Raw genomic sequence first — 15,770 nt, 5'->3', positions numbered from 1 at the left:
AGCTCCCATGCTATGAGGACACTAAAACCACCCCGAGGAAAGGGACATATGTTGAGGAACCAGCGCCCCCAGCGCCCCCAGCACCCCCAGCTCCCCCAGCGCCCAGCTGCCAAGAGTAAAGGTCTCTCACCAAGAGCACTTGCAGCCCATCTTGAGAGTGGATGCCCCAGTAAAGCATTCAGATCACGGACACAGCCCACAACTTGACTACACCTTGGAGAGTGACCCTGAGCCTGAACCATTTAGTGTAGCCACAATCTGCTATACGACAGATGTTTACTGTTTAAAAAATTACGTTTTGAGATGGTTGTCCCGTGGCAAAGGCTAACAAATGTGTACTCTACTAGGTTAAAAAAAAAAAAGCAAAGATGTGAGTTCTCAGTTTTAGTTTCAGTAAGGTTAGAAGAGATTGTAGCCCACCACCTCTTCACAGAAAATCATCCCAGACCCTGGGAAACACAAGTGCATTTTTAAGGGCATCAGAAATCAACCAGAAGAGGGCAGAGATAGATAGGGGTTTAGTGGCTGACCAGCTCAAACTATCTTGGGTGTCCAAGTTTAGATAGATTTCCTCAACAAAAGGGGCTCTCCCTGGCTCTGCCGAGGCCAGAAGTCAGTCGTGACAGGACACAGATTTTGAGAAACTGAGCAGGAACCTCAGAAAGAACACATCTATGGGGAAAGACATAACATTCACTAAATCCTTCAGCAGATCCCTGAAAAAAAATATGTGTCTAGGCAACGTTCTTCTTAAAAAAACAAAAGTCTAGGAGGAAGACAATGGGTGCAGGCCAGGGCAAGCTGTGCAGATGCTCCAAACACTATGCACTTCAGGACTGCAGGTTTCCACTGAAATACCAGAAAGTCATGGTGCAAGAGCAAAAACTATGTTCCTGGCAAAGAAGCCTGAGAAAGGATGAATAACTCTCTCAAAATCCAAACTTTAATCACTGCTATAACAAAGTTTTACAGTATTCAGAAAAAAAAAATCCAACAGGCTCTAAATTCTACAGTATAGATGATTTTTATTGTATAATAAATTTTATTATATAATGATACAATAAAAATAACTAAACATGCAAATAAAAGAATATGTGAACCATTGTAAAGAGTAGACTTAATCATTAGGAACATAAACATGTCTGGGACACTGGACCTAGTCCAGAAGGCTCTGTAGTAACTAACTCTCTGGCATGGCAGAGAGTTTAAGAAAGATACTTAGAAAGAGTGAAGATGTGGGGATTCTCGAAGAAGATTTAGAGATGGTTTAAAAAAAAAAATAAGGCAAACTGAAAATATAAGACAGAAAACAGACTGGACACAATAAAAAGAAGGTACACTCAGAGACAGCATGACACTAACCATCTAATTAAAAGCAAACAAAGACACAAAGATTTTTAAATAAGAACAGAGCCTCAGTGACCTATGAGGTGTGTGGAGCAGCCTGGTGACTGCCACTTAAAAACACTTAAACACTGACTTTTTCTTTTACATACATTCACACACACACACACACACACACACACACACACACACACACACAGAGGGTGCACACAAACTCATTGAGAAACAGCAAACTCCATCATGCTGGAATAATAGAAAGAAAATTACACACAAGGCCATTATAGTCACAGGGAAATAATAATTAGGAAAACCATCATCAGGCCTCCACAGGAACAGATCACACAGTAGCAAAGGCATCAGTAAGGATGACGCCTGAATCACCATCAGAAACAATGGCGAGCCAAAGAGCATGGAACAGCATCTTTAAAACACTGAAGGTGGCACGCTAGAATCCTGTCCAGCACAACTTCTTTCCAAAATGAAGACAAAGACCTCCTTCAGAGCTAGGAGTGTGATCCCTGGGATGTACATGGTGGAAGGAAAGAAATGACTCCCCCAGGTTTTCCTCTGACCTCTGTGTACATGGGCACAGACCCACAAACTAAATTTAGTAAGTAGTTTTTAAAAAGATATTTCAAATAAATTCTAAGGGAATTTCTCAGCAGTATACTTGAACTCCAATAAAATAATAATAAAAAAATTCTCTAGAGTACTGTGACTTAATCCTTTAGTCCCAATACTTGGGAGGCTGAGCTAGGATAATTGCTATAAGTTTGAAGCTAGCCTGAGCTATATACAGAGCTCCGGGCTAGTTTAGGCTACTGACTGAGACCCTATTTCAAAAAATAAATTCTTCAGGTAGAGAATACAGAAAGCATTACGTTTAAGAAACACTACCTATCTAGGCAGTATACCTTTCCATGAGCTGACTTTAGTATTTAAAGCCGAGTCGGGTCCCACACACCAGCAATCTCAGCCCACATGGGGGTCAACCTGGGCTACATAGAGACTCGTAGGCAAGCCAGAACTATGTAGTAAGATGGTGTAACAAAATAAAAACTAACAAGTAATAGCAATGCACACACATGAAACAGTGCGCACACATGAAACAGTGCGCACACATGAAACAGTGCACACACATGAAACAGTGCACACACATGAAACAGTGCACACACATGAAACAGTGCACACACATGAAACAGTGCACACACATGAAAGCATGAGAGTGAGTGTGAAATGAAATAATCTGTTTTAGATTATTTCATTACATTACACATGATTTCCATGTGACTTATTCCAGAGAGACTGGAGCAGGTTAGGACACACATTTTACTCTCCTGAGCAACAACTGAAAACACAAATAGACATAGAAAGGTTTAGCCCCATGGTCGGCTAAGAGGCAATGCATAGAAATTCCAGGCAGTGTACATTAAAACTCAGAGAAGAGGCCAGGCAGTGGTGGTGCACACCTTTAATTCCAACACTCGGGAGGCAGAGGCAGGTGGATCTCTGTGAGTTCGAGGCCAGCCTGGGCTACAGAGTGAGTTCCAGGAAAGGCTCCAAAGCTACCCAGAGAAACCCTGTCTCGAAACAACAACAGCAACAACACCTCAGAGAGCACCTATGTCTGGGGTGCTCCAAAAATGCCCTGCCCAGTGGTGGGTGCCAGGGGAGGGGCAGTCAGCAAAGGTGGCCATTTGTGTGGAAGCTAAAGTTGTGCATGACAGCTTTGGGGACACTGGCTGCCATGTGTCCCTTGGGTTAAGGACAGGGCTATCTCACATTTATTTTCCTGTACTCAGCCCTGCTCCTTGTCCCAGGCCTAGGTAGTCCGGCTCCTCCCAGCTCCATGCTGCTGATTTCTTGGTCTCCTTGGAACTCCCTCTGTTTGCAGACACCTCCAGGTCAGGATCCAGCCATGCCTCCTGTTTCTGCCCTCCCGAGCTCCGCCTGCCCGTCTCACTTCAGCACTTGGTCTCGTACTGACTTCTAGGCAGTCCTAGTCATCCCAAAGGCATGCTGAGCTCCTGGAGGCTCCTAATTATGTCTGGCATCTTCTTCTCCCCTTCAGTGGCTGCCCAGAGTTATACATGCAGTATGTGCTTGAAGATGTTCAATAAATGAATTTTTAAAACATTCTTGCTCCCAGCCCCACACAGGAGGTACTCTTTCTCCAGACTCTGGGCAGTTCAGAGGCATAATTTTGCAATGAGGATAGAGTAGAACCATCCAAGGACAGCAGACCGTACTTGTGCGGCTCCTCTGGGCAGGTCTTTATAAGCATTGCTTCCACTGAGGTGTCCTTACACGCTCACCCACTTGCATGGCCCCAAAGAGTCCTGGAGACCAGTGTTGGCAAGCTACCCTTTCCAGACAAACTCCCTGAGAATCTGCAGGTCTGGTTGGTGGGCCTGAGGTGAAGCAAGGAAGCTGCATCTCTAGTAGACATCAGCAGTCACCAGTACTGTCAGACTAGGGACCTGGAGGAGCAAGGCTTGAACCGCCCAAACAGTGGGGTCTGCCTGCTCATTCAAAGTGGGATGGATTGTTTTGGTTATGTGAGAGTTGCAATGGGAGAGGGGAGGACTCCCTTGAGATGAGCTCAGAGGCAACGCCTACAAATGTGGTATCTAGTTTTATTGCCATGTCAAACCTGGGAGGCAGCCACTGCCCTGATGGGTGATGTCGCTCTGTATGCTGTGAATGTGTTGTTCTGATTAGTTGATAAATAAAATGCTGATTTTATTTGTAGCCAGGCAGGAAGTATAGGTGGGCTAAGCAGACCAGGAGAATTCTGGGAAGAGGAAGGCTGAGTCAGGAGTCACCAGCCAGATACAGAGGAAGCAAGATGACAAGGCAGAACTGAGAAATGGTACCAAGCCACGTGGCTAAACATAGATAAGAATTATGGGTTAATTTAAGTGTAGGAGTTAGTAAGTAATAAGCCTGAGCAAATGGCCAAGCGGTTATAATTAATATTAAGCCTCTGTGTGATTATTTTATAAAAGGCTGTAGGACTGTGGGTGAGAGATTTGTCCCAACTGCAGGCCAGGTGGGATACAGGAAAACTTCCAGCTACACTTCCCTGCCATACTTAGGCTCGCAAAGGATATATAAGTTGTCCAAAAACACACAGGCAGTGGAGTGTGTGAGTGGGCTTAGACCTGAGACCTGATACCAAATGACAAATCCCAGCCACTTCAAGAAGTCCAAAGAAAGGCAGGTGAGTTCCTAATTTAGTACACACTTGGGACTCACTTACTCAAAACTCAAGAAATTCAAGGACTTGGTGATGCAGGAAATCCCTGACCCAACCTTTGCACCTCATGTTCTTTGTAGGAGATGCTGATGAAGCTGCAACCCTCCCTCCACCCCCAAGGAGGCCAGCAGCTGCTGTCTGAGCAAGCAGTTATTCTTCCAACAGAGGCCTGGATAAGCCCCCAAGCAGTTCTTGAGGTTGCCTGGCACCCTTTCCTCTGCTCAGCGATGTGTACTTAGGGGGGCACTTCAGAATACCTGGCAACTGTGTTATCACACTGCCAGGCTCCACTGGGGCACAGGAAGACAGGGCACCCTTTGCTCCAAAGCCCCATGCTAGCAAGGGCAGCTTGAACTACCAACGTAAGAAATTGCATAAGAAAGCCAGACTCAGCTGAGGGCAGGCCCTGGACACACCAACTCCACCAGAAATAAGACGGAGGCAGAGGGATGACTGGTAGGGAGCACTTCACCAAATACAGAAACAGGAAGTGACTACACAGCAACAGGAGATTCAGTCAACAGAGAAGCAAGCATGTCTGGGACCAGACAGGGAGCCATAAAAGCCTGTCAGAAGGGTCCAGGGGAGGGTGGGAGGTGAGTCAGTCGCCAGGGTGGCAAGGACAAGAGAATTCCCTTCCAATGGGACCTCCGACGGCAGGAAAATGGTGAGCAACTCCTAGCCTGAGACCCACCTACCAGTCTGGCTGCTGCTTCAGGCCAAGCCTATGCCCAGGCCAAGGGACGTGAGGCTGCTGACCACCACAGGAGTGGTGTCCTCTATCCAGCCCTCGGCCCCTGTGTTCTTAGCTCATGTGTCCCCTTACCTCCTATCTTTGCGTTATACGCTATGCCCACAATGCAGTAGGAGTTGTTGGCCGAAGCTGCGACTTCTCCTGCGCAGCGGGTGCCGTGTCTAAAGCAAAGATAAAAAAGAAAGAAAAGTGAGGTCCTAGCCCAGCAATTATTAACAAACCCTATAAAATGCTCATTATTTCTGGAGCCCAGCTCAGCTATTCCCTATGCCTGAGATGCCAGCAAAGCCCCACCCCCTCTTTTGGGCAGCCCTTCTGGCATATGTATTCAATCAGGCTTTGCCCAGCCCTCTTTGCTATCTGGAGATGGCAAACAATGATTCCCAGGCTGTCCCTTTTAGGATACCTCCAGTAGATTCCCAGTAAGACCTGCTGCCAGTGTCCCCGGCCCTGGACATCTCGGCACCTGTTACTGTTCACTCCCTGCCAGGGCTGTTCACAGTTCTGTGTCTCCTGGGACTAAAGACAAGTCACTTGGCAATTACAGGTGTGGTGGTGCCAATGCTCGCCTGGCCGACACAACAAGAAGAAAACACTTTGGCCTTTGTTCCCTGTATCCTGACAAGCACCCTGCTTGCCTGCACAGATCTCTGTCATTCCCACAGAGGAATAGCAGGAGCCAAGGAAGGACACTTTTAGTCACACTCGGTAAAGGTCGGGGACATTGAGGAAATCAGCAGAGACACAAATTGTTTTCCCCAGGAATGACCCCATCTTCTGATGTGCCACACAGGGTCATTTCCTCTTAGTGGAGGCCAAAATATGGGCCAGTCTCCATGGTACATCTGTGAGGAGAGACCACGGGGAATTGGAATCATTGATTCAGATTTGTAGCAAAATTTAAAAATGGTCCCAGGTCTGCATGCTAGCCCTTTGGAAAGGAGTCATCTGTCATTCTCTGGAACTCTCACAGCCCCAAGGCCAGGCCTGCTCTCAGGTCACACACTGGGATTTGATTCCGCCCTTCAAGGGTCATTGCATGGAATATAGATCATGCTTCCCCACCCCTTGATGTGTGACCAGGAAGCAGGCCCTTTGCCCCAGGCCTCCCCACTGCTGAGCAGAAGGGCACCTTGGGACGTGAGGCAGAAAGCAGTCCAGGAGCTCTGGGAGTTCAGCATCTGGCATGTGGCACACAGCACCCAAGTGGCCCTGCATAGCACCTCGTGGAACCCACAGTGTAATAGCATACTGCTGGAGTCTGGATGTTGAATACCCCATCCTCAATCTCATGTGTTAAAGTCTTAGTCCTATGCAGACATGCCGTGGGGTATTGGTATACTCTGTGAAGATGTATTGCTGTGATTTATGTAATAAAAGGCTGAATGGCCAATAGTTAAGCAGGAGGTATAGGTGGGACTTCCAGGCAGAGAGATGGGGAATGGGAAAAAGAATCTAGGCGTGCAGGAGACACCAGGAGACATGGAACAAGTTGGACGTTCAGAAATGGAGAAGAGGTTAAAAAAAAAACAAAACCCATGTGGTGAACATAGATTAATAGAAGCAGGTTAATTTAAGTTTAAGAGCGAATGGGCTAAGCCAAGGCCGAGCTTTCATAATTCATAATAAGTCTCCATGTTGCTATTTGTGAGCTGGTGGCCCAAAGAAAACTCTGTCTACAGTGACAGCGAGGGGCTGCATCTTTAGCAGGCAGAGTCTTTGGCCATTGCACATGTGCCCTGAGGGAGACTGTGAGACCCAGACACCGTCTGTCTCCTTCTCTTTTGACTTTCTGGCTGATCATGCGCTGTTCTGACCTACTACTGTACGTCTACTGTATGTTCCCACCATGATGCAGGCAATGGACCAACTGATCACGGACCGTGACAAAGTTGTGAGCCAAAATAAATCTCTCTGTGTCTGTTTTTCTGTTTTTCTTCCACTCCCCCAACCTTAACCTCTCTCTTTCCGCATCTCTCAGAGATACATCTTGCTATATTGTCTGGGCCAGCCTCTAACACCTAGGTTCCCCTTGCATAGCTAGGACCAGAGGCACATGCCATTGCACGTAGCTTGACCTATTACTTTCTAAGTCAACTCTCTCCGGCATTTCTCTATAATGATAGAAAGTTGACTGACATAAGCATGTTGGGAAGACATCCACAGGCCAGTGTTTTATCAACAGGGGGAAGAAAGAAAGGGCTTTTGCTACCTCCCCTTTAAGTATTTTTGGAAGAATGATAAAAGGTAAGCAAATCAGGTATGCTGACAGAGAAAGGGCAGGCAGGTACCACAAAGGAAACCCCAGGAGCAACCCCAGGACTGCCATTTATCTTGCATAGGTCACTTGACCTCTTCAGGTCACCTGAGGTGGCAACTTACCCTGTGTAAACAATCCCCACATGTCACCTCACTTACCCTTCCCAATAACCCTTGAGCTAGGGCCATCATCTGCATGGAGCAGCCTCCGAGACATATAGACTGTCTCAGCAAGGTTTCTCAAATGTGCACAAACAGTGGGTATTCAGCAGGCATTTGAACTCCTTATTTGCCCAGCATTATTCATGCCTTTCTGGGTCATAAGGTCAAAAGCTCAAGCATGCGACCTGTGTGCTCAGACCAAACTGATGTTTGAACACAGTCACAGAGACTCCAAGACAAAGGTAATTCTTTTAGACATCCCACAAGGCTAGAAATGGGACAGTGGTTCACACCATTTCTGTCTGGCCAGCAGAGGTAACACTCCTAAAAGAAGAGGCCAACCCCAAAGAAGTCACCTGTGCCCAAAGAGCTGTGGTCAAGTGGCTTCTGAGATCTAGACATGCCTCAAACAGCACCCAGGCAGGAGAAGAACCCAGAGACTAGCACTTCTGTAGGCCTCCTCCTTGCTCGGCAAGGAGGATAAGACAGGAAGGAGGCTGCAAAGGGACATACTTATTCTCATTGCTGGCGTCATATCGCGGAGATGGGTCATAATCGTTTCCGTTGACATCATAGCTTGCATAGGAGTCCTGGGAATTAAATCATGGTTAGTGAAGACTAGAGACACAATGTATGAGGGCCCCACTTTAAGCTTCCCGGCGCCAAGCTTAGAAAAAGAGGAAAGTCGTAGCCAGAGTTGCAGTGACTGTGACTACTGTCCTACATCCCTTTCATTGTGGTGACATATATAATACATAAACTCTTACCTCAACCATTTTCAGATGTATGGTTCAGCGTTCTTAAACCCACACACCTTTTCATGCAATTATCACCACCATTTGTCACCAGGACTTTTTCACTGTGCAAGACTAAGAGTCTGAACTGATGAAACAGTAACTCCCCACTCCCCCGCCAGCCCTGGCAACCATGCTACCCTTTGTCTGCCAATGTGATTCCAGATGTTTCACAGGACTCACTCAGTATTTCTTTTCGGTGACAGCTAATTCCACTCAGCATAAAGTCGTCAGGGTTCAAGCTGTCACATGTATCAGAATTTCCTTAATTTCATATTTTAATATGCATGCTGTTCTATACTTATTTGTAACAATAGCATTCATGCAAATGTTCATTCTTCTTAGAAAATATATCACCAAGTTTTCCAGTGTTAATGCAGTCTTCAAAACTCATCTCTAAGGGCTAATTATCTTAAAAGTGGATTCTATGGAGTTCACCTCAGCACTCTTGACACCCAGGTATCTTGGAGGATTTAGCTCACTTCCCATATTTACTGCCTGCGGGGTTCTCGTTTTTTACACGTATGAACTGACCTAGTCCTTACCATAACCCCGTAAGAAGCAGTCCTCTTAGTCACCCTACTTTACAGATGGTGACACTGAGGAACAGAGAAATCAGGCAGCTTGCCTGGGATCCCAACCAAGTGACAGGGCCAGCAGAGGAACTTGGGCTCTCTGGGTCCAGAATCTGTGTTTTAACCCTGCAACGACCCACAGGCAATGTGCATGTGATGACCCCCTCTGCATGTGAGTTTCTGTTCTCTAGGCTACATTCCCGGAAGCATGAGACTCAAACACGTGGGCATGTCCCTCTGCAAAGCTTCTGTGGTACAAGAGAGGAGAGGAGTAGAATGCTTGCATCCCTGAACCTTCCCAGGATGATTTTCATTATTCCCTGATTGAATGTGTTTGGGGAAGAAGAAAGGTAATTTGTATGTATTTTATAACTGGTGTGGTTGAATACCATGTGTGTCAATTCTGAGTCTGAACTTACATAGTTGGGGGCCAGGTCTGGGTGATTCCTTTCTATGCCGTCATCAAGGATGGTGACCACCACATTCTTTCCTGTGTAGCCTCGCTTCCATGCTGCCTGGACGTTCATCTCTGAACGACAGCGGCTGTTCTTATCAGCACAATGCTGTAAACACAGAAGACATGAAGTCTAACCCTCTGACACCGCGGGGCTACAGAACACCATCCCAGACATTCCTGATGCCAACAGGGCACAGCTTGGCAACCCAGACACCCCTGATGCCAACAGGGCACAGCATGGCAACCCAGACACCCCTGATGCCAACAGGGCACAGCATGGCAATCCAGACAGTGGCAACTATATTAGGAAACAATGAAGAACAGCAGGCTCCACCTTAGCAAAGACTTTCTTATGTGTGGAGAAGCCCTCATTTCTTTGCATCTGACAGTGTGCCTACCACTGACATGGTGCTTGTGTCATTGTCTTCTGCTAGGGACATGGTCTAGGGACAGGTCTTCCCATCTCAGTCCATGCCACAGCAGTAAAGCTCTTCCCTCTATACAGAGGACTCTCTGGACTCTCGGTCTCATCTGTGCTTTCATGAAGGGCAGTCGTTCTCAACCTGTGGGTTGTGACCTCTACAGGGGTCACACGTGAGAGATCCTGCACATCATATATTTACATTACAATTCACAACAGTAGCAAGGTTACAGTTATGAGGTAGCAACAACGTAATCTTATGGTTGGGGGTCACCACAACATGAGGCACCATATTGAGAACCACTGATTTAAAGGGCTCACACTCAAGATAAAGAAGGTCTGTCAGGAGATGTCCTGGGAACTCAAGGGAAAAGTTAACCCACTTCAGAGGCATAGCATGCTAATGTCCCAGAGAAGACAGAGGTCCCATCGCCTGACTCACCATGTACCACATGTTGGACCAAATGGGATCATTGAAATAAAGGGAGTCGCCTCGAACCTGCCTCTTGACCCTGCGCTTCACTTCTTGCTGTTGGAACCATTTTACCTATAGAAAGAAATGATATTATTTCATAATGCAGATGCTATTCGCTTTAAGGGTGCGATGTTGCCATGGGTCACATACTTGCTGTGCAAGCCTGACAACCCGAGTTTAAGCCCAGGAACCCACATTAAAAAACAGAAGCAATGCAATGGCTCACATCTCTAAACCAGCAGCCCTACCATGAGATGGATGGGGAAGCGGAGACAGGAGAATTGTTGGGAGCTCCAGGGCCAGCTACCCTGGAGTACACAGTGCAGCAGCAACAAAAGAGGCCTTACCCCAGAACCAATGTGCAAGTAGAGAACCAACTTCTGGAGGCCGTCCTCTGACCTCCATATGCACACTGTGGTAAACGTGTGTGTGTGTGTGTGTGTGTGTGTGTGTGTGTGTGTGTGTGTGTGTGTGTGTGTGTGCGTGTGTGTGTGTGTGTGTGTGTGTGCGTGTGTGTTCACTCATACATATACACACACAAACATTTTTAAAAAAAAGGCTGGAAGATTGCTTAGTGGGTAAGGCATTTAGTACATAAACCCGAGAAACCCATAAAAACGTGGAAGAAGAAAAAGCAGCTCCATAGTTCCCCTCCAGTCTCCACACATGTGATCTATGTGACATTTGTATGTGTGCACACAAGCTAATCATAGTTTCTATATCTAATAGACTGATAGATAATAAACAGACAGAACATTCGTTTTTTTAAAAGTGACCTCTCAACTTCAGCCTCGGATAGGCACTGTGGGTTTCCCTTTTTAACATTCTGGGTCATGGTAGGTGATCTGGGTGGCGTGCACCAGGAGATGCTCTTGACCACATTTGAAAGCCGCCGGCCCATTATGAATGGGGGCGGTGGTGGTGGTGCTGAGAACATAAATGACAGGCTTTGAAGTCACTCTACTGAAAACAACAGACTGGGAAGGCGCCCAAACATTGATTGACAGCTGTTGCTCCGCAAGAGGAAACGCAGGAAAGGAAAAGGATGAATGAGAGAGTGGAGAAACTGTTTAGTAGTCAAAGTGGTACCAGAGAACCTGAGTAACTCACATACTGGGAACCACAATACCAAAACATGCACAGAGAAAGATCTAGAAAGGGAAAGAGCAAAGGACTAACAGCAGCAATTCTTAGATAGTGAAATCAGTGCTAACTTATAACTGAGGATTTTATAAATTTCTTCCACGTGGGATTACTTGCCTTCATGATGGAGCTAGGTTTGAAAAGTGGGATAAATGATACAGAAGACCAGAGATCCAGGGCCCAGAATGACTGGAATAAAACAGCCCCACCCCCCACAGTGCCTCCTGAGCCTCTGTTTGTCTGTCTGTAGCATGGGCCACTGCACACACAGTGCATACAAGACACTCACACCAGTGCCCAGCATACAGCATTATGCTGATTCTGGGTGCATATTCTTTTCCAACTGCAGGAACCTATTCAGGAGCCTGAGGTAGTGGGAAGGTTTTCTTTGGCCTTGCTGGGCTGGCCAGCCCTTCAGCAATGCTTGCAGCTGGGGTTCAGGCTGGTGCTGAGGGCCAAGGTTGGAAAGATGAGAATGCACTTGGGCATCCAGCCACTGCTCTCCAGGATGCTGGGCCTCATTCTGGGGCTCCCATCAAGCAGACAGCAGAGTGATGTCACTCTAAACAAGACAGGCTGCCTACAGGAGTTGGCACAGACGAAGGACTAGGGAACCCAAGGTTAGTTGAAGGTTTCTGGGTTAAGGCTGGGGACACTAGGCTGCTCCCAGAAGTTAGAATGGCTATTACAAAAAAAGCAAGGGGTGAGGTGTTCTGGGGTCGAAGGTAAGATTTCCCTCCCTCCCTGAAGGAGGGGCACAGCACCTTGACTGGGAGCCTCACAGGTAGACAATGGAGGTCAAAGCCTCCCTAGTATACAGGACAAAACATGTAGGAAGAAGAATCATGGCCTGTCCCACCACTAATATTCTACAAATCATCTATTGTCTAGGTTTATTAGAAACCCTGAAAGAAAACTGGGTATGGGGCCTGGAGAGATGGCTCAGTGGTTAAGAGCACTGGTTGCTCTTCCAGAGGTCCTGAGTTCAAGTCCCAACACCCACATGGTGGCTCACACCATCTGTAGTGAGATCTGGCAAGCAGAGCACTCACTCATACATAAAATATAAATAAATAAAAATTAAAAACGAAAGAAAGAAAGTTGGGTAGGGGGCACACACTGGCAATCCTAGTACTTGGAAGGCAAGAGGTTCAATGAAAATTCTAGGCTGTCCAGAGCTACATAGCAAGACACTGTCCCAAAAGTATAACAAAGAAATCCTGTAGCAGGGCGGTGGTGGCACACACCTTTCATCCCAGCACTTGGGAGGCAGAGCCAGGAGGATCTCTGTGAGTTCGAGGCCAGCCTGGGCTACAGAGTGAGTTCCAGGAAAGGCGCAAAGCTACACAGAGAAACCCTGTCTCGAAAAACAAAAAAACAAACAGACAAACAAAAAGAACAACAACAACAACAAAAGAAGAAATCCTGCAATGGGTTCAAACTCAATTCGGGGTTAGACATTTTAAAAGCTCTGTCCCCACATCCTAGGTAATCCACAAGTGCCACAGATAGAGACTCCTACTGAAAATAAAATGATGAAATGAGATGTTTTGCTCATAACCCCCACTAATGGCATTTTACAACTTCCTTACATATGTTACTACTCAAACAAGACAGTGCTACCTGGTATGAAAGATGTACGGCAGTGTTTCAATAGCTGCTAAACACCTTGTTATATAAAACACAGTGGACTCCGCTGGATCTGCACTCCTGAGATGACTCCACCTCTCCTGCCATGCTGAGAGCCCTTGACTCTGTGTCTGTCACCTTAAACACCCAGAGCCCCAGCACCACCCGGTCTCATTTCTGCTCTGAGAAGGTAACTGTGCTTTCTGAGCCTGGGTGGATGGTGTGGGGAAACAAGTTTCCAGTATGGAGTTGCCAGATGGATGAGCTGAGCATCCCAGCTCCTGGTCATTGCTGGGCTCTGGGGAAGAGCCCCGTGCTGACATTGCTCTAAGGGCGGCTGTGACAATGCTGGATCCACAGCACAATTGGAGTTCCCAATGGTATGGTGTCTCTCCCTACTCTGCAGTGATAGGCCTGCTCATTAGGAGCAGGACAGTGACCAAGACAGTCTCAGAGCAATGGAACCACACAGCATGGATTATGCACCCAGTGTGGGGATGTCTAGGGTCCAGCTCTGTGGTCAGGGACCCAGGTCAGCATAGGCACAATGGCTAATTTGGCTAGCTGTCACCCTGTATTTTTCTCAGGCTTTGGTTACCGCCTTACTCCTCATCCGTCTCTGGGAAAGTGCAACAGGATTCCCAGTCTCACTTCTTGACCGTCATAAAGAATAAGCTAACCTTCCATCCTGATTTCTTTGCATAGTGGACATCCTGGGATCACTTATTCACCTGCTTACTCAACAGAGAAGTCCATGAGCATGCCATCAGTACAGTGCTATGTTCTGGGGAGATGAGGTTCCTGACCAAGGCCAACACACCAATTCTCCACCCCAGCCAGATGTGAGGCTCTGTTTGAGTGCCCTCAGGTTAGAGGCCAAGAACCATCCGGCTACTTTACGAAGGCCAGAAATATGCCTGTACCCCAAGACCAAGTGGCTGAAGCTTCATCTTCCTCATCAGACAGAATACCCACCTATGCACAAAGAAGGGTCCTTTTGCCTAGGCATGTCTGTGGATTCTCATCATGTATGTGACTATGTGATTTACAGCAAAGGACCGTATTATTGAGGGTCTCTAGCGTACCCCTCACGGAACCAATGCTTCTGTAGAATTAGAAAGAAAATGGTGAAGAGTCAATGGTGGACAATGTGTCTTTTGGAGTATTTCACCCTGTGTATGCAATTATCTGTATTAGAAAAAGCAACATGAGAATCTCTGTAGGATTAAGTATTGCTCTTTACAGCGGTTTGAATGTAAATGTCCCCCATGGACTCAGATTTTGTTTTTGGCGTTGGGTGGGGGGGCTCCTGCCACTTCCAGTTAGCTCTCTTTGCTTCCTGCTTGCAGTAGAGATGTGAGCTTTCAGTTTCCTGTTCCAGCCCCCATGCCTGCACCTTGCTGCCACAACTGCCCTATTTTGAACCCTCTGAAACAGTAAGCCCTCCCTCTGTAAGTTGTGTGAGTTGTGGTATTTTATCTCAGCAAGAGAAAAATAACTAATATAGACGAATTGGTATCAAAGAGTGGGCTGTTGTTAAGAACCTGACCATGTTGTTGTTTTGAAGGACTATGGAAGACTTTGGAATTTAAGACTAGAAAAGAGGTTAAATGCTGTTAAACAGAGCCTAATGGGCCATTCCACAAGCATCCTGGAAGGCAGTAGTGTTGAGAGTAATGTGGACTGTGGGGGCCTGGCTAGAGAGGTTTCAGAGGGAAACAATATCAGGAACCGGGCCATTCCTATGATATTTGGCAAAGAATCTGGCTGCTTTCCACCCTAGTCCTAAAGTTTGCCCAAGGCTAAATAAAAAAATAAAAGTGATGGACATTATTTCTTTGGCAGAAAGGATTTCAAAGCACACTATTGAATCTGTGGCTTGGTTATATTAATTACTCTTATGCAAGTCTACAAAGAAAAGGAACAAGCAAAGCAGGAGAAATATAAAATGTACAGTTTAGAGAGGAAAAAAGCACTAAAACATTTAATGTGCTGGGAGAGGAGCTGTAATTGTTCAGGAGGTCAGCACCATTAAAGAGAGGGTTAATCTATGTTGCAACAAAGGGAAGGGTGTCCTCAGGCCAAGACTCCCCCCCACACACACACTACCAAGCTTCCTTCCAACTTGTGAAAGAGAACCCATGGTGTTTCTGCTTCTAGAAAACAACTGAATCCCAAAGCTAACGTGATTGGTGGGGGCTGGGGGCCATCCCAAGCTGGTAGCCAATCTCGGCAATGTTGTCCATTTGTTGCTGGCTTCATAGTGAGTCATGAAGGACACAGGAGGGTAAGGAATCACAGGTTCTTCCTCTGTGGTTTTCAGAGAGCCACTGAGGCCAGGCAGGGTGTGGCAGGGGAGTCCCTGAGTGAAAGCCCTGAGAGAGCAAGAGGCTGTCTCAGAAAGCTGTGAAAGCGAAACCTGGGTTGCAGTGGGGATAGAGAACAGATATTGGAGATGCCATTGCTGTCAGACATCTGCCAAGGGGAGCCTCCTTCAG

At 46.8% G+C, this 15,770-nt stretch overlaps 1 protein-coding gene across 2 annotated transcripts in view; it reads right to left on the bottom strand.

The window, feature by feature from the left end:
* Nucleotides 1–15,770, bottom strand: part of Pcsk6 (proprotein convertase subtilisin/kexin type 6) — a 179,314-nt gene that overhangs the window by 106,107 nt on the left and 57,437 nt on the right. For both annotated transcript variants that reach the window (XM_036191078.1, XM_036191087.1), the window contains exons 3-6: nucleotides 10,468–10,572; nucleotides 9,567–9,710; nucleotides 8,292–8,368; nucleotides 5,430–5,518 (exon numbers count right to left, since the gene is read on the bottom strand). In XM_036191078.1, coding sequence (XP_036046971.1) covers nucleotides 5,430–5,518; nucleotides 8,292–8,368; nucleotides 9,567–9,710; nucleotides 10,468–10,572 — 415 coding nt within the window. The remainder of the gene's footprint in view (nucleotides 1–5,429; nucleotides 5,519–8,291; nucleotides 8,369–9,566; nucleotides 9,711–10,467; nucleotides 10,573–15,770) is intronic.

This window comes from Onychomys torridus, chromosome 1, assembly GCF_903995425.1.
Source record: "Onychomys torridus chromosome 1, mOncTor1.1, whole genome shotgun sequence".
Lineage (NCBI taxonomy): Eukaryota > Metazoa > Chordata > Mammalia > Rodentia > Cricetidae > Onychomys > Onychomys torridus.
This window is presented reverse-complemented; position numbering and strand designations above follow the sequence as displayed.